Source organism: Gallus gallus, chromosome 20 (genome assembly GCF_016699485.2).
Source record: "Gallus gallus isolate bGalGal1 chromosome 20, bGalGal1.mat.broiler.GRCg7b, whole genome shotgun sequence".
NCBI lineage: Eukaryota > Metazoa > Chordata > Aves > Galliformes > Phasianidae > Gallus > Gallus gallus.
In genome coordinates, this window is record NC_052551.1 from 1,326,683 (window position 1) to 1,348,538 (window position 21,856).

The following is a 21,856-nucleotide window of genomic DNA, read 5'->3' on the forward strand; positions in this document are numbered from 1 at the left end:
CAGTTGCCCCAGTCCTATAAAGCTGGCCCCAGAGGAACACCGGGATTGATTGAAAAAAGAATGCCTTGAAGCTCAAACATTGAAACTTGCAAGGTTTCCTTACCCACTGAGTAAACTGCTCAGCACAGCAGCCTCAATCTCTCCTTCCTCCACCCTCACAGCAGGGCTCGCATTTTTGAGATCAGGTACATAAGCTGAATGGGACACATCTGCCCCTAAAGTAGGGCAGCATCAAGTGAACCAGATTCCGCACTCTGGTTGGCACACTAGATATGCAAGTCTTATGCAAGGTTTTCAGCTGCAGATCCAGTAACTGTCAGGCTGAAAGCAGCCTTTGCATCACAAGGAGGGCCATAAAATTCTCCTGGTTACAAAATGCACCAGGCCAGCACACTTGGATTTCCCTTCAGTTCATGTGCTTCCAGCTAAGGCCAAGACATCTGTTTCGGCTAAGCAAACCTGTTGTGAATACCAAAGGCATGTGAACTATCCCACCAAAAACCTGGCTGCAAAATCTGCATTCCTACAATTCACCGCGATCTCAGCATCGCTCCAAAGAGCCTCGATCCAACCGACAGGAAAGAGCGCATCGACCCGGCAAACAACGCAGCCGGGGAGCGCCCAAAGGGCAGCGGGGGCAGAACGGGAGCAGCGGCACGAGCAGCAGAGCTGGGCTGGTCCGCAGCTGTGTGGCTCTAAGGGGTCCGTGCCCCAAAAGGAGAACCCTGCATCCCGGAGCCCCATCGCGGCCAGCAGCGCGGAAGGAAGCGGCGGCGATGATGGCTGCGGGCAGACGCGGGGCTCACGCCGTGCCGGCTCCGGGTGAACGCCGGTGTCCCGCAACCCCTCTCGGGGGATGCGTGATACCTTAGGGACACTTCCCTGCAGACTAACCGGAACCGCGTGCTGCGGGAGGAGAAATGAAAGAGGCAGACAAACTTCACGCTCCGGAGGAATACGGATAGTTCCCAGCGCCCCGCACCGAGACGCCGGGCAGCGCGCCAGCACGGCTCTCCCTTCTCTCCCCCAGACAAAGAGGAGCGAGCAGCCAGCCGAGAGCTGCTGCCCTGGGGAGCGCGGAGCTCGCAGGAACGTCCGACCGCTCCGAGCCCTTCACGTCGGAAGGCAGGAACAGCGGCGGCGTCGGCACGGCCCGCGGAACCCGACTCAGGCCGACCCCCGCGACCGCGGGACCTCCTCCGGGACGGGGCGATTCGGGGCAGCCACGGAACCACCGCGGAGGGGGGAGGGCGGCCCGGAGCGGGCCCAGGTGAACCGCCGCGAGATCCCGGCTGCGCCTCTCCGGCAACAAGCGCAGCAGCCGCTCCCTCGCTGGGGCACGAGACCCGCTCGGAACCGCACCCAGTCCCGCGGAGCCCCGCACGGCGCGGCCGCTCGCACCGGCACGACGCAACCCGCTCCCACCGCGGGGGCCGAGAGCGGCCGCAGTCCGGAACCGCCCGTTCGCCCGCCGCGAGCGGGCGAGGAGCGCAGCCGGGGCAGGGCGGGGGCTCCGGGGCGGCGGCAGCTGCCCCCACCCGCGGCTCGGCTCGGCCCCGCCGGGCTCTGCCCACGGCTCCGTCCCTCAACAGGTGGAGACGCCGCACTCACCTCTCCGCCATGGCCCGCGCCGCCGCCGCCCGGCTCTGCCCGCAGCGGGCAGGACGTGTAACCCGACCCGCCGCCCCGCCCCGCCCCGCCCCGCCCCGCCCCGCCGCTCGGCACGGCCGCCGGGACCCCCCGGCCGCTCCCCGGGTCCCTCTGCCGGGGGCCGCCGCGCCGCGCTGGGCCGGGCCGAGGGCGGGGCGGGCGGCGGTGCCCGGCGCAGTTCGGGACCGGAGGCGGCCGTGGGGCCCGCAGGCCGAGGGCAGCCCCTGGCGGCGGCGGAGGGCGCTTCGGAGCGGCGGCTGCTGCCCCATCGTCCACCTCGGGCGCTCCGTCCGGGAGCGGGGCGCGGGCTGCCCGGTGACATGGAGCAGGGAGAGAAGGGGAGAAGGCGGTGCTGAGGGAGAACGGGCGCCCGGCCGAGGGGAGCCGGGGGACTCTGGCGGCGGCACGGAGCGATGGGGAGGCCGAGGGGTGCGGCGTGTCCTGAAATCAGCTGTGGGACCCCGTTCTGTTTTGCTGTGAAATGAAGCTTCACCGTGAGCGATGGTGCCTTTTCCACGAGGGAACAAAAATCGCCTCTGGGAAACGGCAAAGCCTCGCGGGGCTGAGAGGTGCGGTGCCACAGAGCGCTGCTTCCTGCAGGGCTGTCAGACGTGGGCACTGCGGGGCGTGCAGACAGCAGTGCTGTGCTGTGTGTGTGCCCCTGGGGCCTGTGCCGCATCACGTCTGCTCACATGAGGATTTCTGTGTCTGTCAGCACCGGCAGCCCGGCCAAGGCTGTGCAGGAACAGCCGGCACGGCCCCGCACTGCACATGTCAGCCATGGGCATGCTGACAACAGCAACTCAGAGGCCTCGAGACGAGGCAGAGCGCTGACATCCCGTGAGTAGGAGTGCTGCAGAGAGCTGAGCCCTGCTTGGTCAGCACAGCCTTGGCAGCACCGCTTGGAGTCAGTCGCCCAGTGGCACAGCAGAGCCGGCAAGGCCCTGCCCCCCCTGCAAGGAACAACGCCATGTGGAGGCAAAGCCTCGGGGTGCCCCAGCTCAGCAGGCTCTGCCCGTAGCGGTGTGAGATGGCAGATGCCAGGTGGGCTTTGCCTCCAGCAGAGGGGTCTGCGGGCTCCGTCAGAGAGCACAGCCAGGCGTGACCCCTCTCAGCCCATCAGCGCACACCAGACACATCCCTCGCGTGCTGCCTCGCCGATGCTGTTTTGGCACTGCTGAATAACTTTGGAGTAACTTAATCTGAAGACATTCGAGCACACAGTCCCCCCGCACTTGTAAATAACAAATAGAGAGACAGTGAGATCATGGCCGCCTGCTCACAGACTGGATTCAGTGCAGATGGAGAGCGGGGCCCTGCGGCAGCAGCACCGGGCACATCCCAGGTGGCACCACGGGGCAGGCAGGAGGAGCTGAGCGCTGCAGGCAGCAAAACTCGGGGCTGGGGCGTGGGGCAGCAGAGGGGAAAAGCAGGAGTTAACACTCAGAATGAAAGTTTCTGGTGTAGCTCTAAAATGTGGTTAACCTGGCAGCTTTCCTCGCAGAGATGCAGATGCTGTCTGCCTTTGCCAATAAAGGCTATACCTGTCCTCTGAGGGACACAGCAAATCTGGGAAAATGCTTACAGCAGCCTCTGTTTGAGGGCTCATGGAGAGGTAGACTCAGCGTGTAAAAATGTTAGCAGTCTGGTTGACATTGCAGCTCTGGCAGGAGCTTCACACAGACTGAAAATAGCAGCTGGGGAGGTGGGAGGTCACTGGAGCCCCTGCTCTTTGCACACCAGGAGGAGTGACCCAGCGAGGCCGGGACTTGTATGGGGGCACCAAGCTGCCAGGGCAGGGTGTGACTCTTTGGGAGAGCCACAGAGCACCGGTGGGTGTGAGCTCTGTGTATGTGGCTCAGGGAGGAGGATCCTCCTGGGGGTAAAGATCAAGTAGCTGAGGGAAATGCCTCTTCTGTAGGGCCTCTGCAGTGGCTCTCCCCGAGGCTCTCACAGCTCAGGCTTCATGGGCTGAGGAAGACTTCTGCCCGGTGCAACGGCATGAGGAGGTGCCCCTCCAGTGGTGCGGGCAGGTCGCACTGTGGCAGGTACAGGGCGTCAGCACAGCTGGACGCAATGCTGGCCATCAGCACACCCGTGTCAGCAGCAGGAGGTAGACATGAAATGCCTGTAACGGCCTTTGAAAGTGTGGCAAAGACATCACAGCATCTCTGAGAACAGACGGTTATGAACCCCTGGCTCTTGTGCTGATAATGAAACCACATTTCCTACCAGGCGCTGGAAGAAACAGCCTTTGTGAATTGTGAGGCTGTGAACACTGGGTCACTGCAAGATGAATTAAGAGATGTACGACCAGTGGTTCCAGGCCAAAGTGTCCCCTTGCTGTCCATTCTTGGCTGAAGGACACTTTTCACGACTATCACTGAAGAACAGCTGCTGCTCCCAGGTGGAAGAAGCAGTGCCTGGAGTCATACGCCCACTCCTCTTTTCATGAAGCTGCTCTGCTGACAGACCTGTGCACACACTGCACATCAGGAAATTGTCAGGACCTTGCACAAAGGCCTTCCTTGCTGCCCTGACCACCAGCAGGCTGTACCTCGGGCCTGCCTCAGCCACTGCTGTGGCTGGTTACCAATGCAGGACCTGCTCTGCTCCTCTGGCATGGTGGGACTGCACCTTCAGGTACAATACTGCCTTGCTTTTGTCTCGTCTGCCCCCTCCTAATGCTCCCCAGCACTGTGAGCCCCCGGGGCTGGGATGGGGAGCAGGACCAGGAGCAGCCTGCTCTGCTGCAGCCCCCACGCAGGCTCCAGGAGGATGTAATGCCTTAGATGCCGAAGTGCCTAACCCAGGGAGCAGGGCCCACACGTAGCCAGAGGAGCACACTGGCTTTGTACGGCCCCATCTCAGCAGTGGCAGCTCTACCTCTCATCCCTTTCCCTCCCCTTCTGTCTCCTGGTGGCTGTGGCAAGTCCCAGCACAGTGCAGTTTTACAATGAAAGACCCAGTAGTACTCCAAGACATTCCAAGTACCGCCAAGCCACCTCTTCAAGTGCCTGCACCTGGGGGTAGCTGTGGCACTGACACAGTCAGTGGGCATGGTGGGGATGGGTTGGGGTTGGACTAGAAGATCCTAGAGGTTTTTTCCAACCTTAATTCAATTTCCAACCTTTCCAATTCTATGATTCTAAGAATTCTCACCATGGGCAGCTCTTTGTTGTACCAGTAATCAAGACAAAGTGTTAGGCTCACCAGGGGTACAGCTTACCCCCCTTGGAGTTTTCAGGGCTTGTCTACACAAAGCCACAGCTGACCAGATCTACCATCAGTGATGGTCTCCCTTAAGCGAGGGTTTGGGCTAGCACCCTCCAAGGGTGCCCTCTGACCAACACGCCTCTTATTCCATGTCAGGAGGTTTGAGGCTCAAACTGAACAAAGCAGATGTGAATTCTCCATTATTTTGGAGCGCAGACATCTATAAATGTCTCAGATCCTTCACTGGACGGGACCAGGCTGACCTGGATGCGTGAGCTCCTGGCTGAGCTTCTTTGGACTGCGCACCATGAGAGTCCTCTTCCAACAAATGGTCTTAGCATGTATGAAGCAAATAAAAAACATCCCTGTTCTTAATTAACCCTGTCTGTGTTTTGAAGCTGGCTGAAGATATCAAATAGCCCAGGACTGTCACTTGGAAAGAGCTAGTTGGAAATATTTAGCCGTTTGTAAAAATACGTGGTTTCAAGCCGCAATCAGCAGGGTTTTTTTTATCGTGGGCATGATGGAGGTGTATGTAACAAGCCAGATGTTCTGCAATGGGGCTTTTTAAAAATCATCCTGTCCCAATTTTTTCCATCTTACCGTCTTTCGCTCCCTTGCAAAGTAAGCAGTCACACTATCACGTTACCGATTGGCAATAGCAGCAGCTGGCTGCAACCCAACCTTAACAGCATGGGACCAGGAAACAGATGGAGCAACAAATGCTTTGTTTCCTCTCTTGCTTTCTAAAACAGATTGTGACTGAAAACACAGAGCAGAGGTTTCTGCCATCTTTCCTGCTACCGTGGCTCCCCGGCTGCCTGCAAAGCTGTGGAGGGGGCTCTGGCAGGGGTAAGTGCTCCCCACAGCATGGGAAAGTTCTGCCTTTTTAGAGGGGACTGGGAAGAGGGGAAGGGCATCAGAGACAATGATTACAGGCCCTTACAGGGGACACAAGGCTGCAGCTGGGTGAGATAGCTGAGCTGAGGGCTCCCTATGCTTCAAGTCCTGCTCCTCCTGTTGCTCCTCATTCCAGTGTCCAGATGAGTGAACCACATCAGCTTGTTGAACAGGTGGTAAGCAGAAGCGAGAGGTGTTTGGGAATGGCAATGACAGTTGGGAAGAAGTCCCCAGCAGAGGTGCCCTGCTTTGCTTCAGGACTCCCAGCATCTCCTGCAAGGCTGGAACACAGAGAGAACAGAGCGGGTATATTTCTGGAATGAGATGCATGACCTTACCACCACGTCAGTTAGAACTTCTAAGGGACTTTTACTCCATATCTGACACCTCCTTGTACCCAGTGAGAGCTCTGCTGCTTTCAGTCTGCCCCCTAAGGCTGACCCATCAGCCCAAACACACAAGCCGGCCAGTGGTGCTCTCTCCCACACAGGGGACGATACGCGCTGTGTATGGGTCAGCTGCACGAGTCCCAGCTCAGCTGCAGGACAGTGCCCGGGCCGGGGGATGCTTGACAGACGTGGGTGGCCAAGGCTAGCAGTGGGAACAGCAATGTTGTACCTGAGCAGCAACACGAGCGGTGGTGACATAGATGTCCCGTCACACTTCGGCTCGCTGCTCCCTCTCCTGCCGGGCTACACAAACTGTCAGAGCCGTCTGTGTTTGCTGTGGCTGACGGCCGTGCCAGGCAATGTAACACTGTGGCAGGTACTTGCCAGGAACCGTGCAGAAAGAACCTGCAAATGCTAAAGCTAATCCTACAGCCTGGTGGGTGTTTTTCTTTTCTTACAAGCCTTGACAAATTAGTTGGACTCCCATTTCTGTGAGAAACCTGGACAGAAAGTCCCACCATCAGAACTCTGGAGATAAGGGAAGAAGGGGATCTATAGGGTCTCCTGCAGCACGTCCATGAGTTCAGAGGCTCTTGCTGGCCCTGTTGTCTCCCGGGCCATCATCCAGAATTCCCCTTCCTGTTAAGGGGAGTGCATTACACATTCTCAGTTTTATTCCATTATTCCCGTTCTTCACCATCACAGACAGGTTTGCTCCATTTTGTTGTTTACAGATGTCTCCAAATGAAGTATCTGTAGGTTGCTTTTCTTACCATATTCCTTTGTTGAAATAATAACAATTTTTTTTTAATTAAAGTTAATCCCCTCCACCCTCAAGATAATGTCTTGAGGCCTGCCTGCACACTGCCTCTTTACTCATACTCACCGATAGCATTTCTAAACTGAGTCTGAGAAGTGGTTTATTGCTCTATATCCTTCATCTTTTCTCAAGCACTTAATGCTTTGAGGACCAGACATGGTCCTGCAGGAGCCATTGGGAATGGCAGCAAACTCTCTGCTCTACTCTGTAACCACAGGGAGAAGTTATGTTTCTGAACAAGAGATTGCCAGTGCTGCAGTGCCAAACTTTCCTTTTTGCATTCATTGCACTGATCTGCAGAGACCTTCATGAGCAGAGCAGCCATGGATGGGCATAACTAGTGATACTGCTAGAGCCTGCATGGTTATGTGCCTTGTACCAGCTGCAAACCATCCCTGATACATGCCCAAGCCCAGCATGACCTCCTGGAGCTACACAACGATGGGGACAGGCACCTTTCCAGGTCAGGCAGTTCTGCAACAGTAAGGCCATCCTCATCATCTAACCTGACTGGTGACACAACAGCACTGAAGTCCTTTCTGGCAATGGGGATATGTCTGACTCCAGGGCTGGGGATGCATGGTGCTGGCACAGCAGACACACAGCCTGGCACCAGAGGCAGCATGAGCTGTTGTCACCTCCCATGCCATTTGTACTGTATTCTGTGCTGCACTGTGTCTGGCTGGGATGGAGTTAACTCTCTTCTGCCAGCCCATATTACACTGTTTGGGATCTGTAAGAAAAGCAGGGTTGATAACACCCTGGTATGTTAGCTGTTGCTGAGCAGAGTCTACACAGTGTGAAGGCCATTTCTTTTTCCACATGAGTAAGCTGGACACCAACACACATCGCCTTCCCCAGCTTTCAGGATCTGCACTTTGACTGGGGATCCCTGTGTGGCCATGTGCAGACAGTTGCTCCTGCATGCTGTTCTTCAGCAGTGATACAGGGATGACTTAGCAAAATCAGCTTTTTGACAGCGTTTCCTCCTGATCAGCTCAGCCCAATGGGTGCTGCCAGCTCTGCAGAGACTCCAGCTGGAAGCAGCACGTGTGCTCCCAGAAGCTTGCTGGAGAGTAGCTATTGCCCCCACAGCACTGGTGGACAGGAAGTCATAGGATCCCAGCACTGCTGGGATGGGAAAGGCCCCCCCAGCCCCACCCCTGCCATGTGCTGGCTGCCCAGGGCCCAGCCATGGCCTTGGGCACCTGCAGGGATGGGGCACCCACAGCTCTGGGCAGCAGTGCCGGGGCTGCACTGCCCTGCTGCTCCCACCACTGCCCCAGCAGGACAGTTTGAAATGCTGAGATGCAGGTGGTAGTGACACTGCCTGCAAAGTCTGAACACAGCTGCTTTATGGGACCATGCAAATGTGACCTGTTCCCAAAGCGCCCACAGTGCAATGGGACTGTGATGGACGTGAATTTCAAAGTTAGGGAGCAAGAAAGATTAAAAGATTTGCATTTGAGTTCTCAACCTGTCCAAGTTTCTCTATCTGCCCTACGACAGCAATTAAAAAAATGACAGCTTAGTTCTTTAAACTTATTGATGATGGCAAATTCTCCTATTCTCTACAGTCATCGCACATCCCTGAGGCAGCTGGGCAGCATCACCTACTCTCAGCAGCCATGTCTCAGCCCAGCCCCGGGCTCCTCCTCAAGGCCTGGCCTTCCATGGTCATGCAGGGTGGGCATGAGAGCTCCCCTGGAAACCCAACAGACCCCGAAGCAGCATCCCAGCAGAGTAACTCAGTCCTGGCCCAGATATAGATCCCCAGACTGTTGCTGGATGGTGCAAGTCAAGAGAGGAGAGGTTTCTGTAAGAGCAGAGTGCACCCAGGTGAAGGAGCGGCCCGTGGGAGGCCAGAACACAGTGTCTTCATCTGTGGCACAGATGTGTTTACAGGTCTGAAGCTGAGGACAGGCAGGCTGATGCACAGAAGCCCAGGTCATGCCACCAGCCGTGCCGAGGCCTGACCTCATGGAAACAGGCTCCGGCCTTCTGCTGAGCAAGCAGGAGCACTGGAGCTGTGCAGCCCTGTGCCCTGCATAGGCCAGGGGCTGCAGCTCCGATCCTGCGAGGAAACAACACCTGCACACATGGGCCCATGCAGTTCCACATCTGAGCCTCTGGACAGCCTGGAACTTGACTGGGATCTTCTCTGCTGGCATACAGACATGGTCTGCATCAGCTTTGCATTTTTAAGGGTATTTTATCTTTAATTTAGTGTTTCAGTATCTTTCTTTGCCAGGCCTTGCAGCCATCTGAGACTGTTCTTAAAACAGTTTTGCTTCTGGTGAAACAGGAGCTCCTCACAAGCATGTTTGCCATTTGGCTTATTCACTTCTTTTTAATTAGCTCTTTTGGGAGGGATTTCTGTGTCCCGTTCTTCCAGTGATACTGGATCACATACGGGATGCTCCCGGTCGCACTGCGCTCTCTTACCAGCACGGTTCTGGATGAAGGCCGTCCCACCCCTCACACCCAGCGGGTCACCTCTCGGCCCTCAGGCAGCTGCAGCAGCAGCCCGGCCTGCTGGGGCTGCAGACCCGGCCTGCATCACACTGACGCGAGGCCCGGCGCGGGGCTCATTGCGGACTGCATCCTTCTGCCCTGCAGCCTCTCGGATCACCAACTCCATCCCTGGGACCGGTTTGGAAGAGCGCTCACCACAGCAGCCCTAACACTTGGTTTTTCCTGTTTACTCCTATTTAGTCTTGAGCTTTCTAACCGCAGGGGCAGTTTTACACGCTGGCAGATTGAGATGAGCCAGGTGCGCTGACTCTGAGCGCCTCGGCCCCCGCTGCCCCCCGGCACGCGGTTGTGGGGCGATAAGGCGCGCACTGCGCCGTCCCCGCAGTTCTCCGCCCCGCTCCTCCCCGAGGATCTCCTCTCGCTCTTCGCGCCGCGGCCCGCGCAGCAGTGCGGGAGTCCGACCGGCAGGCGGCGCTGCAGCGCAGGCGGAGCGCAGGAAGCTGGCGCCGCAGCAGAGGCTTCTAACATGCAATCCCACATGGTCTAGCGGTTAGGATTCCTGGTTTTCACCCAGGCGGCCCGGGTTCGACTCCCGGTGTGGGAAAGCTCCTCTGTTTTTCTATTTCTGCCCCTACTTTATGCACTTTCAGTTTTCAAATCTGCGAGAGCTCTCTCAGCATCCACAGCGCGCGGTAAAACGAACGACTTGCGTTTCTGCTGCAAACCTGCCCCGGGGCCTCACTGCAGAGGTAATAGTGCTGGAGCTCGTAGCAATGTCACTGTGTCTCTCACACCGACGTGTGCCACAAACAACGCTTCCTGCAGCGCTCAGTGCAGGAATGGCAGCAAGTCCCCCCGGCAGGCCGAGCCCGCCCCTTACCCACGAACGCGTTTGTTAGGAAATGTCTCGGTGAAAGGAGGAGCAGCAGAGGCGCCCCGCTGCTGTGCCCAGCGCTCTGCTGCATGATGAAGTACGTTCTGATTGGAAGCCTGGTGGCCCGAGTTCTTAGCACCCCCCCACTGGTTTAAGTATTTCCATTCACTATGGAAAAAAAAAATAGCGTTTCAGACGACAAAGTTTGTTTAAATCTTCTCTATGAGCTGTTCCAGACTCATAAGAGAAAAAAGTGCCCAAAATCCAGCCATTAATGCTTGTCTGCCGCTGGCTTCAGTACAAAACCACTCAGTGTTACGCATACTGTATTGAGGAATTGGCTCAAACTTATAGCACATTACTGAATTAAATGTAAATACAAGTGTAGCATTTTGTGGTCTTCCAGAGGAAACAAAGCACTATTACTGAGACGAGCAGGTTTCGTCTCACAAGACACTCCTACTTTCTCCATTAAACCGTTCGCCCCCACGGTGCTTGCAGACTACATGGCAGTCAGCAGCGGCTTGGGCCAAAAGCTGCAAGAGGAGGCCAGGTTACCAACAATCTTAGATGTACCTGGGTGTATGGCAGGCAAAAGGCTGCCAGATATGGGCATCCCGTAACCAGGAAAAGCTTCCTGCAGAAGGGTTCAGCAGTGACACCACCAGGTGCTGTTGCTCTTAAACATAAGGAAACCTGTCAGAGCCCTTAGTCAAAGGAAGGAAAAGACACCATGAAGACACAGACACTGTCAGTCATTACATCAGAAGATCCAGACGCAAAGGAACACCGATAGCTTCAACTTCCTGCCCAACACACAACCTAGTTTGCTCTCTCCTACAATAAACAAGCTTAACACTATCCCAAACCATCATCGATTTCACCCAAGACAAGAAAGAACATTATTAACAAGGTAAGGCTTCCTCCTGTGCTCTCAGGCTCCAACAGACACAGCTCAGGGATTTCCTAAGCTGGACACAGCTCACATAGGCTGTGTGTTTGCCACAACAGTTATTTCCACAAGCTCTCCTCCTCTGGTTTATGTAAGATCCTTAGCACAATTCTCACTTGCTGCTGTGACCAAAACATGTTGCTTACACTGGGACTTTTAGTATAAGGATGGACTGGGATCTCAAGTAAACATGAAGTTGTTCGATGTAACAAACTCAGGCAGATATTTGGATACTGATGCCTAATGGCCTACAGAGAATATATTGTTTCTGGTAGACAACCTAATTTGAAAGGAGGGGTGGGGGGAGACAAAGATGCAGTCACCACTCTTGGATCCAGTGATGCCAGAGTTGATCCTTGAGCAGTGCTTATGGCCCCCCTCTCCCTAACAAGAAGCTCAGTCCTTCTTCAGAACATTCCAGAAATGACTATCTGAGACCCTAGACTCATCACCTCCCCTCTAACATTGTGATCAAGGTATGACCCTGCCCCTGTGCAAGAGCATTTCAAGATTTAGAATATTCTGGAACTGAGTTGGAGGGGTTTCAGGGGGGTCTCGCTCTGACCCTGCCAAAATGTGTGCAAGTGTAGTCTGCGAGATCTCTTCTTGCCTCACTAAGTTTGCTTGCTGTAATTAAACAGGCCTGCATAGCATTCACAAGATAAGGAGATGGGTCTAGACAAATACCTTGCCTTTGCAAGGTTCCCTCCTCCAACAGCTCCTTAACTCATTACTGTGGTGATCTCCTACACTTCTACCAAATGTTTGGGACAGTAACACTTCTCAGTCTCTTAAAAAGCCTTGCTCAAAAAACAGAATAATAAGGCTTTCCACGGAAAATACACTGAAGCTGGACAAGGCACCTGTGTATGCCTGCAACTATGCCAAGAAAACTCTTCCCAGCTGACAACACATACACATTCTGTTGATTCACAGACACCAAAGCTACAGTACCACTGAAGCTTTGCATCAGTCACTCTTCACAGCTTCTCTGGAAGCTTATCTTGGATAGCTGACAAAATCTACCAAAAGCAGTACAGCCTACAACTGTCCTCTAACAGCCTGAGCTGGCTTTGCAGGTTCCCTGCTCCTGTTCCTCCTATCCTGGGTCTACTTTATCTTGGCTTGTTCCTTTTCATCTCTCCAAAGTTATGCTTTCCTATTTCTTTAGCTAAAAGCCCCCAGATGACAAAGGACTGCCAGAGGACCTTTCTCACATGGAGCTTAACACCAGAGCTGTAACTCCCCAGGAACACATCGTAGGGATAATCACATAGATGCTCCAGACCATAGCGTAAAAAAAGAGCAAAGGCTCTGCGCCCACAGCCACCAGCACAAGGTCACCATGAACGCTGTTGAATAACCAAAGAAGACACTTTTTACCCTTCTGAGTTACCACCCGGGGTGCAGGAGAGCAGGGAGCACATGCAGCTAAAAGAAAACAAACAACGCTGTGAAGACAACCAAGTGAGTAGGGACTGTTTGGGCCACCAAGGCTCAAGGGTGGTCACAGGCAGCCCAACAGACACCCCCACAGAAGATCGGATGGGGCCCTTCCTGCAGATGCATTACAAGCAACCTCAAGGCCCAGTCACTAAGAAAGGACACAAGGCTACAACAATTCCTTTCAGCTCTATCAAGGATCTACAGCAAGAAAATGGCGGCGCTGAGTTTAAATCCCTACGGGTCACCTTTGACCTCCCGTGGCGGGTGCGAGCACTCTCGCGAGAGCACAGAGGAGTGAAGACGGTGGTCTTACAGTCCTCACCGAGTCTCGCGAGCGTTTGAGTGGTGGTTTCCGGACGTACTGTCTCGCGAGAGGTGGCGGGCGCGGGGCCGGGACTGGCTTCTGTGTCTCGCGAGAGCCCCTGCGACGGGTACTGGGCGCCCCCGTGTCGTGAGCGGAGCCTGCGAGCAGCGAGACGCGGCGGGCGCCATTTCGGGGAGCAGCCGCCGCGGCCAGAACCGGGGCCCAGCCCGGGTCCGGGGTCCGCTCGTCACGATCGTGCTGTTCATTGCCGCCTGCCGCCCTGTGGCCGGCCGAGCTGCGCCGTCCGTCTGCCTTTTAACCGCTCAGAGGGGGCTGCCGAGCCCTTGGGCCCATCCCCCACCGTCAACGCAGCCAGCGCCGGAGCCGGGAGCTATCGCTGCCGCCGCCGGGCCTCGGACACCTGAACGAGGACAGCAGCTGCCCGCGGCGCAGGTAACTGCCGGGCTGGCGCTGGGCCCCGCACCGGGTGAGCCGTAGCCTGGCCCGCGGGGCGCTGGGGCCCGTGCCGCCCATCGGCCTGGGCACCTCCCGTCGCCGCGGCCTCCTCGCTCCGGCACGGCGGCCCCGTGCCGTGTTCTCGGGCCCCGCCGCCGGTTTCCCCCGCGGTGTCCGACCCGCGTTCTTTCGCGACCGGCGCGGGTGGCGCTCGGCCTGTCCCCGCCTCGCGGCCTGGCCGTGCGGGCTCGGTTGCTCCCGCGGCCACGTAGCGGGCGGGTCCGGCTGTCCCCTCCGCCGCGTTGTCCCTCCCCGAGTCCCCCCACGATGGCGCTGTGCGGAGCGGCCCGGCCCGGCCCGGCCCTGCCGCCCGTGGGGAGCGGCCCTCGGGCTGTTGACGCGCGGGGCCGGGAGGTGAGGGCGGCCCTGAGGCCCGGATGGCCGCGCAGCGGGACCTCGGCCTGGGAGGAGCGGGGCGGGGTTCAGCGTTGTGGTGGCGTCGCTGAGAACCCGAATTTGATTTCCTTCCTCCTTGGTTGTGTACGGAACGTTGGGAGTGCCGGGGTGCGAATGTGGGCAGTAGAAGCCCTGTGCGGCCAAAGCTGTGCTCACACCTCGAGTGGTGAAGCTCTCCGTAATATTTCTCGATGCCTTTTGTTAGCAAAACGTGAAAGGAATTGATGTTTTAAACAACTGCTTATGTATTGTAGCATAGCAAAGAGGGATGGGTTTACATTGTGAAATACTGATGAAGTCAGCAGTAGTAAACCTTATGTTTTTTTAGGCTTCCTGTTGACCGAGGAAGTTTCAAGTATAATTCATTCCTTTGAATTGAACATGAAAAAAACAATTCATGTTTTTTTTTTCCAATGATGTCAAGCATACAAAGCTTTTATCTTCCAAAAAAAAAAAATTATAAGTAATCCTAGGTTTTTTTTAGTATTTAATGAAAGACATTTGGAAATCTGTTGCAATTTTATACTCATTTAAAATTTATGGATTCTTATCTGTGATATTTTACTAGAAAAATAACTGTGTTTTGATTTTTTGGCTGGAATTACGGAGTCAGTAGATCTGTGTGTTACAGGAAGAGGAGGTACTTCGGTGAAAGCGTGGTGTGATACCAGTATTGCATTGATCACAAAGTGTACAATTGCACGAGCTGAGGCCAAAGGTCTCTGTAACTCCGTGCGCTGCCTGTGGCAGTGCCCAACAGCACACGGCCCAGGAGGAGTAGGAATTGAGGGCTGTCGTGGAGCAGCACTTCCCTCTGTGTCCTCTGCACGTTGTGGCTCAGGGTCACGAGGGGTGTCTTTGTTTAATAAAAAGACTTTTCTATTAACTTTTTGTTTTGAACACAGCTTGTGGCTTTTTCTTTGTTTGGGACAGTAAGTTCTGTGGTTGAATGATTTGTGATAAAGCTTTTTTCTTTCTTTTTTTTTTTTTTGAACATTCCATAGGATGGATGTTTGCTTTTACACATGGGTGCAGCAATTGGCATTCCTGATGTGCTTGTCCGTGTGGCTCATGATTGGGCTGCCCCTGTTCTGTCCCTGATGTCCCTTGGCCACTCCTCTTCAGTGTGAAGAATCCTGCCCTAGCTATAGGTGGATGTGTTCTGTTGGCTAAATGCACGGATAGACAGATAGCAGTCGTGGGTGGAAGTTGCCACTCGTTGAATTGTTTTTTGTTGAAACCAGGTTTTGACCTGGTGGTTTTTAGTGGTGCTTAATCATACTGCTCCATTTCTATGTAGGTCCTGTTGGCAGAGAAGCAGTGAGTTTAGTTGTATGCATGTATCTACATGACTTGAAAAGCTACCTGTAAATACTCTGAAAAAAAGTAATATGTAGCCATTACATCGAAACTAAGGATGGCCATATTTGTGGTAACACTGTAGCCCCAGAGGCAATAACTTTGAAAATGAGGTTAGTGTGCCACCATAGTAAGCAATTGAATGTGAACTTCCATTGCTCCCATACTAGTAAAGGTTTGTTTTATTGTTGTTGATGTACTAATGGGGAAAAGAGACTTGGTTCTTAGAGGTGTTGAAGCTACGGTACAGTAATCTCAGTTAAGAGGTTATGGGTGAACAGTTTAAAGAATTTTGTAAATTTGGAGCAATTTAATTATGCTGGGAAAGTGCCTGGAGAGTGCAGTTCTGGTACAGCAGTACTTGCAACCACGGTGCAGGAATTATGGTTTAAAGAAATTTATGGCACATGTGGAGGCAAGTCCTCCATCTCGGGCTGCCTGCCTCAAATCTTGAGGCTTTGCTTTTAAGTTCTAAAAATAAAAGAAAGAACCTCTTCTATTGATAGTTTTTAGGAAGTTGAGTCTCTGTTCAATGCTGCAGAGAGTTTTGAGATGTTCTTAATAGTGGACTTGCATGGGAAAAGGAAATCACATGTAAGGAGGATATGGAGTATAATGAATGCAAACGAGGAGACTGAAGTTGAAGAATAGTCTGTGACTGGTATTGCAGGGTATGATATGGCTTTTTTTTTTTTCTTGAAACGTCAGAGTCCGGACTAAATGTATCAGGTGAATGCTTTTCTTAGTGCTTGAATCATAAGATTCTTCAGTGGCCTGTGCTGTGCAGGAAGTCACATTTCTTAAAGGTAGTCCAAGTCATCAGGCCAATAAATGTGGTGGTGGCAAGTGCAGGAGTGTGCAGACAGGTTTGCCTGAACATTTGGTCTTTACGTATCTCAGGTAATTCTTTGATTGAGCTCTAGTATTTCTTAAGACGGCCACTAGACCTGTGTTGCTGCATCACAAGTGAGCTGTGCTCTTTGTTGAGAAGGAAATAGCTGGGAATACCTCAGGGGTTTCTGCTTGCTAATTGTCTGATGGCGTTTGTTTTGTTCTGAGCTATAATTGGTTGCTGGTTTGTGTCACATTCTTTACCAGCTCACTGGGCGAGCTTCATTCCAGTCTTATTGGAAATAGCTACTGAGAGGATGATGTGTGAACTGTAGCTGATGCAGTAATGACCTCTTAAGCAAAAGCTTAACACAGAGGTGTTTTCCCTCTCAGCTGGATTTTGTTTTTTCTTTCAGGTGTCCTGAAAAAATGGCTGATGATATTGATATAGAAGCAATGCTTGAAGCTCCTTACAAGAAGGTGAGAAAAACGTGCCAGTGAGGTCCTGTTTACCTTAATTTAGCATTATTCATGAAACTACTGCTGAACTGTAAACTAACATCCCTGGAGCCCTCATGATTTGTCTTATTGGAGATGCATTACATGTAACTTGCAAGTAAATATATGCTGTTAATGTAATTATATTGTGCAGTAGTTTCACTTCAGCGTGATGAATAAATGCCCATCTATCTCTCTTTGTAGACTTGCCTAACGATATCTCACCTCTACTCCCATGAATTCACCTTTGATTCCAGTGTGAACTGTCAATCATAAGGTAGTAATTGAGTGACGTATCGCTGTACCGTGGTCCCCTAGGTTAAAAAAAAAAAAGAAAAAAACCAAAACAAACAAACAAAAAATAAAAAACAAAAAATAAAAACCCAAAAACAACCAACTGAAAAAAAAATATTACCCCAAAACAAGAAATCTCTCCTAAAATTGCCAGGTCCAGTTTGGTATAGCAACAAGGTGAATGCAGTGGTTTGGGAAAACAGCAGGGTTCCAAGAATAACCTTTTCACCAGTCCCGTGGCAAGTAAATATTTGAACAGTCTGCTCAGTGCAAGAAGAGTGAGACTTGCTCTTAATGCAGAAGGCTGGTGGTGGTTAATCTTTTAACAGAGCAGGTGGAAATCAATTGCTGAGTGAACGAATTTACCTAAATTCTTGGATCCCTGAATAGACCATTCTTAGCAAGTAAAAGACAGTATCACAGTCTGCGGTGTCATTCTAAACAAATCTCCTGTATTCCTCTGTCCTAGTTGCTCAATTAAGAAATGTCAATTCTAATGCAAAATTTTTATCAATGAGTGTAGTGATGTCTTTTGCCTAAACCAGCAGCAAATGAATACTGTCTTTTTTGTTTTTCACCAAGTGGTGGTGAAGTGTTAACATCATGCATGCTTTAGCACTGGTTTCACAAGTAATGTGTATCAAGCTTAAGTCATTTAGGAATTGTACTTCTGATGTAACCCATGTGATTAAATTGTAAAGAAAGTATATAAATTATATAGCAGCTATTGTTAGTCTGTTCTGCAGTGTTAATTACAACCGTGTCATGAATTTTGAATGAGCATTGTAAGTTTTAAATTGTATACTTAGTTTATGTAATATTTAGTAGTTATATAAAATCTTGAAAAGAAAATTGTAAATTGTTATGTTAAAATTCTTGTGTCCTGGTTTAACATGGATATTTTCCATGTAAACAGGTATGGAAATAGGGAATGTTTAGGCTGGACTGGTGGATTATTGATGACTTTCTTGGGAGTCGACGTTACTAAAGCAGTGTGAATCCCTGTTTGCTTCAGGGCGAGATGTGTGACAGAGGTGGCATCAAGCTCTTACAACCCTTCAACGAAAATGAGCGAAGATCTCGGGAATGGCATCGGTCACAGGAAATGGATAGTGGCTGGCTGCTAGCATAGCCACTGGGGCTTAGGCAGAGATGTAGCCTTGGTACTGATCTGAGGGGCACACAAACCTGAAACTTCCTCTTACGTTTTATAGAAATAACATTTAACCACTTGAGTGCTGAATTCTGCAGGATAACTTACTCTCTAAACCATGTAAGGAAGTATCTACAATTTAATACACACTTTTAAATGATGTAAGTTTTGTATTTCATAATTGTATGACCTAAATTTAAGCAGCAAAGTGGTTAAACATGCCTACTTAAATTATCTAAAGCTTTCCACATTAAACTCTAAACAAGTAATTTAGTATTAAAATTTTTGTTTTGTATTTTCTTATTCCTATTCCCATTACCCTTTGACCACTTGAAATGTTTCCGCTTCGTCCTCACGATGTTCTTCTATCAACCCTGCTTAGGATGAGAACAAATTGAGCAGTGCCAATGGCCACGAAGAACGCAGCAAGAAGTAAGTGTCTTATTGCTCTGCATTAGGGCAGGGGGCTGGTGCTGTGAGATTTGGTATGCACGTCATTAGTGTTAAAGGAAGTAGATTGGGAAAGCTTGATGTTTGCAGTTGTGGAAACTATGAAGTTTTCTTTTTTCTTTTTTACAAATGTAGTTACATCCTTGTCAGTGATATCATCAAATTTGTGGAAACATTTATTGTTTTAGCATCAGATAAAATGACAGACTTGGTAGGTTCTGCACGATTCATCTCTTGTATTTTTTTTGTTTGTTTCTTTAGCTGTGCACTTAAATTCTTTGTGTGAAATTGTAAGCAATTTAGAGCAGTACAAACACACAAAGATTGGATTGCTTTCTTAAGAAGGTTCCACGTCAACTTCCCTCTCCTTTTCCATGCCAATGTTTTCATTACTACTCATGTTCTCAACAGAATATTATAGTCTTTCTGTTACTGTTTTGTCTAACAACTGCTTTAAATAACTTCTAAAAATACATGAAAACTTTCAGAAACAGACTGTAAGCACACTTTCTTCAGGAAGCATTGCTGAAGTTCTTACCTAGTCTGTGCCTTACTTTAAGGGTCTGTTTACCACCATCAGACTTGCACTTTGAACATCACTGTCATAGTAAATACTGTGGCCTTAAAACCCCATCAAAATCAGCTGATCACAATATTTTAAGTTCTGAAGCTTCATTATTATTCTTTTTCTAACGCATATGTAAAACTCTTACTTCTGTTTCAATAGCCAGCTCCCAAATTAAAACTGAGATAGAAAGATAGTGCTAAATTTCAACCTAAAAAACTAGGTTGAAACCTAAATTTCAAAATTGGTTCTGACCTCTCATTTAAGTTTTAATCAAAATAAAATATTCAGCTGTTAGTATGTGTTACTATGGCCTGCTGCTGTTCTAGAGAAGGACTTGGGAGTCCTGGTAGATGAAAAGCTGGGCATGAGCCAGCAGTGTTCACTTACAGCAAAGAAGGCCAACAGTATCCTGAGCTGCACCAACAGAGGGGAGCAGCAGGGTAAAGGAGGGGATTGTCTTCCTCTGCTCTGCCCTTGTGAGGTCCCACCTGCACTACTGTGTCCAGGCCTGAGATGTAACTGACTTCAAGGTTTGCCCTAAACCTCTAAGAGCCATGGGTGTAGAAAAGCAAATGGCTTAGAAAGGAGTGGGAGTAGCAGCTAGGTGTTGAAAGTGGAAGCAAAACTCTTAGTGTTCCAGGTGGTGGCAGACAGTGTCAGGAGAAAACAGTTCCTTTTCCTCAAACTTTCCTATTTCTTTCTATTTTTGCTTGTTTTACTTGGCTTTAAAAATAAAGTTGTTTTTATAAAAATAAGTTCTTGTTTGCATCTTAATGGTGCATTTGAAATGTTTGGAAGACAGCACATACAGTAATACATTTAATATGTACTAGTTGTAACATAGGAAGTATTTTATTCTCCAGTCCTGTTACTCTGAGAACAAGCTTTGGTGTTCACAAAATTAAATTGAACAAAAGTGCTGCAGAGCACTTGATTTTGTTCATTATGAATTTTAAGATTCCTGATGTTTACCCACCCCTTTTACAAAAATCCTTGTACAAATACCAAGATGTAACACCTTTTCACATTAATGCTTGTGGCATCAAGTTAGAGGAGCTTTGGAATGTGAGTAAATAATGGAGTGATGAGCCTGAGCTGCATGTGTAACCGAAGTTGTGTTATTTTTTTCTTATCAGGAGAAAAAAGAGCAAGAGCCGAAGTCGAAGCCATGACAGAAAGAGGAGCAGAAGCAAGGAGCGTAAGCGGAGCCGAGATCGGGAAAGAAAAAAGAGCAGAAGCCGGGAAAGGAAGCGGAGCAGAAGCAAGGAGCGCAGACGCAGCCGTTCCAGGAGCAGGGATCGCAGATTCAGAGGCCGCTATAGGAGTCCCTAGTAGGTTATTTATGACAAGTTGCTTGCGTGCTCCCTCAGCGTATAATGTGAGCTTAAAGTTTGTCTGCCTCCTTTCTGCATTGGTTGTTAATCATCTCAGAAAAGGGACTGAGAGGTTCAGGCTGAAGATGGTGTCGATAAGAATGGATTAAAAAAGAGGAAGACAGTAACGTATTGTGTTCCTCTTGCTAGTTTTCCTTCTGACCATGATGTAAAGAAGCAAAAACAAGTGGAAGAATGTGTAAAACTAACGGGGAAACAAATGCAAAAACAAAGTTTATTACAGACCTAAACTGCAGAACAAGATTTCTACATCCTGAATGCTTCAGTATGTGAATCAGAAAGATTAACTGTTTAAAAGAAAGAGCAGTGGTCTGTGACTTGCATTTCAGACTCATAAAACGCTTTGTGTAATTGAAATTTCTTACTGGATTGTACCTCTTTATATGTTTATTGCAGGGCTCTGCTATGCATCCAAACTTGGAAATGTTTTGTCTTAGTAGTGCCCATGTGCTATATGATTGTCTTGCCTTTTCTCAAACTTATTCGGAGATGTAGAAGTATTCTTCAGCGCCTCTGTTCTTTGGCTTGATAGGGCTTCTGCTGTAGGTAGTTCATGGCACTTGGCTTTGACTTCTCAGATGCTATTTTTTTTCACTGGTGGTATTTGCTTATAGTTTCTGCTGTTGTGTATTCCTGCCCTGCTGTATGCTCCTCCCATCACCTCTTTTAGCCCTCAATGAAGCAGAGAAGCAGTGAGAACTAGGCTGCATGCTTGGCTTTCATCAATTACCTGCAGCTGCTTCCTGTGTGTGCTTTGGTTTGGGTCTCATCCCAGCTGTTGCCAAACCTTGGAATGCAAGGTAATGTCAGAAGCAGGTGCTAGGAAAAGGTGTTGGGTTTTTTCCTTTTTTGCAGCAAGTGATGTCATTTTCTTTGGAGAAATCTCTCAAGATTTTTGCAAATGTGCCTTTTCCTTTTTGATGTTCTCTAAGCTTGTACAGTTCTCTGCAAACTGGGTTCTTTTTCCTAGGTGGCTGGGTCTTTCTGCAGGGAGTGCATTCCTTTTGGTGCTCTTGGAATGCAGACAAAAATGCTGGAGGTTTCAGGGTTTCATTTTGCACTAAGCACCCTTGATGTTGGCAGTCTCCATGCTGCAGATGTACTGCATCTCTGGGGTCTGCCTGGTATTCCTTCTTCTTTTTTCAGTCCTTTATACTCAGAGGTCACAGCATAGCAGCCTTGCTTTTTGTCTTTCTTATAAGGCTTTTTGTAGCCTTTGCAGACCTGTTTGGGGCTTCATCTCTGAAGATTGCAACAGTGCACAGTTGGTTTGTTTTCTACAGCTCTTTGGCATCTGTATGATCACAGGAGCTGGCTGGAATTTGTCAGTGCTACTGTTGTTGCTGCAGATTGCCTCGTAAATGCAGGAGT

At 50.5% G+C, this 21,856-nt stretch overlaps 2 protein-coding genes and 1 non-coding gene across 10 annotated transcripts in view; 2 read left to right on the forward strand and 1 right to left on the reverse strand.

Annotated features, from left to right (window-relative positions):
- ARHGAP39L (Rho GTPase activating protein 39 like) overlaps positions 1-2,530 on the reverse strand; it is a 42,756-nt gene extending 40,226 nt beyond the window's left edge. For 2 of the 3 annotated variants that reach the window (XM_004946888.5, XM_004946889.5), the window contains exon 1: positions 1,612-2,530. In XM_004946888.5, coding sequence (XP_004946945.4) covers positions 1,612-1,919 — 308 coding nt within the window. In that variant the 5' untranslated portion in view covers positions 1,920-2,530. Of the gene's footprint in view, positions 1-103 lie in introns of all 3 variants that reach the window. The other variant, XM_046902963.1, reaches the window with a different exon arrangement.
- A 3,096-nt stretch (positions 2,531-5,626) lies between these two features.
- The window catches only part of RBM23 (RNA binding motif protein 23), a 36,345-nt gene continuing 20,115 nt past the window's right edge, over positions 5,627-21,856 (forward strand). For 4 of the 6 annotated variants that reach the window (XR_001469498.4, XR_001469499.4, XM_425690.8 and 1 more), the window contains exons 1-4: positions 13,180-13,479; positions 16,545-16,608; positions 18,456-18,505; positions 20,228-20,422. Coding sequence is in view for 3 of the 6 variants with exons in the window: in XM_425690.8 (XP_425690.2) it covers positions 16,558-16,608; positions 18,456-18,505; positions 20,228-20,422 (296 nt within the window). In the remaining 3 variants the exon portion in view is untranslated. Of the gene's footprint in view, positions 5,719-13,179; positions 13,480-16,544; positions 16,609-16,828; positions 18,194-18,455; positions 18,506-20,227; positions 20,423-21,856 lie in introns of those variants that run through there. The other 2 variants (XM_046902970.1, XM_040650873.2) reach the window with 2 other exon arrangements.
- Positions 9,983-10,054, forward strand: TRNAE-UUC. Its single transcript has one exon. It is a non-coding gene; the product is annotated as a tRNA-Glu (tRNA).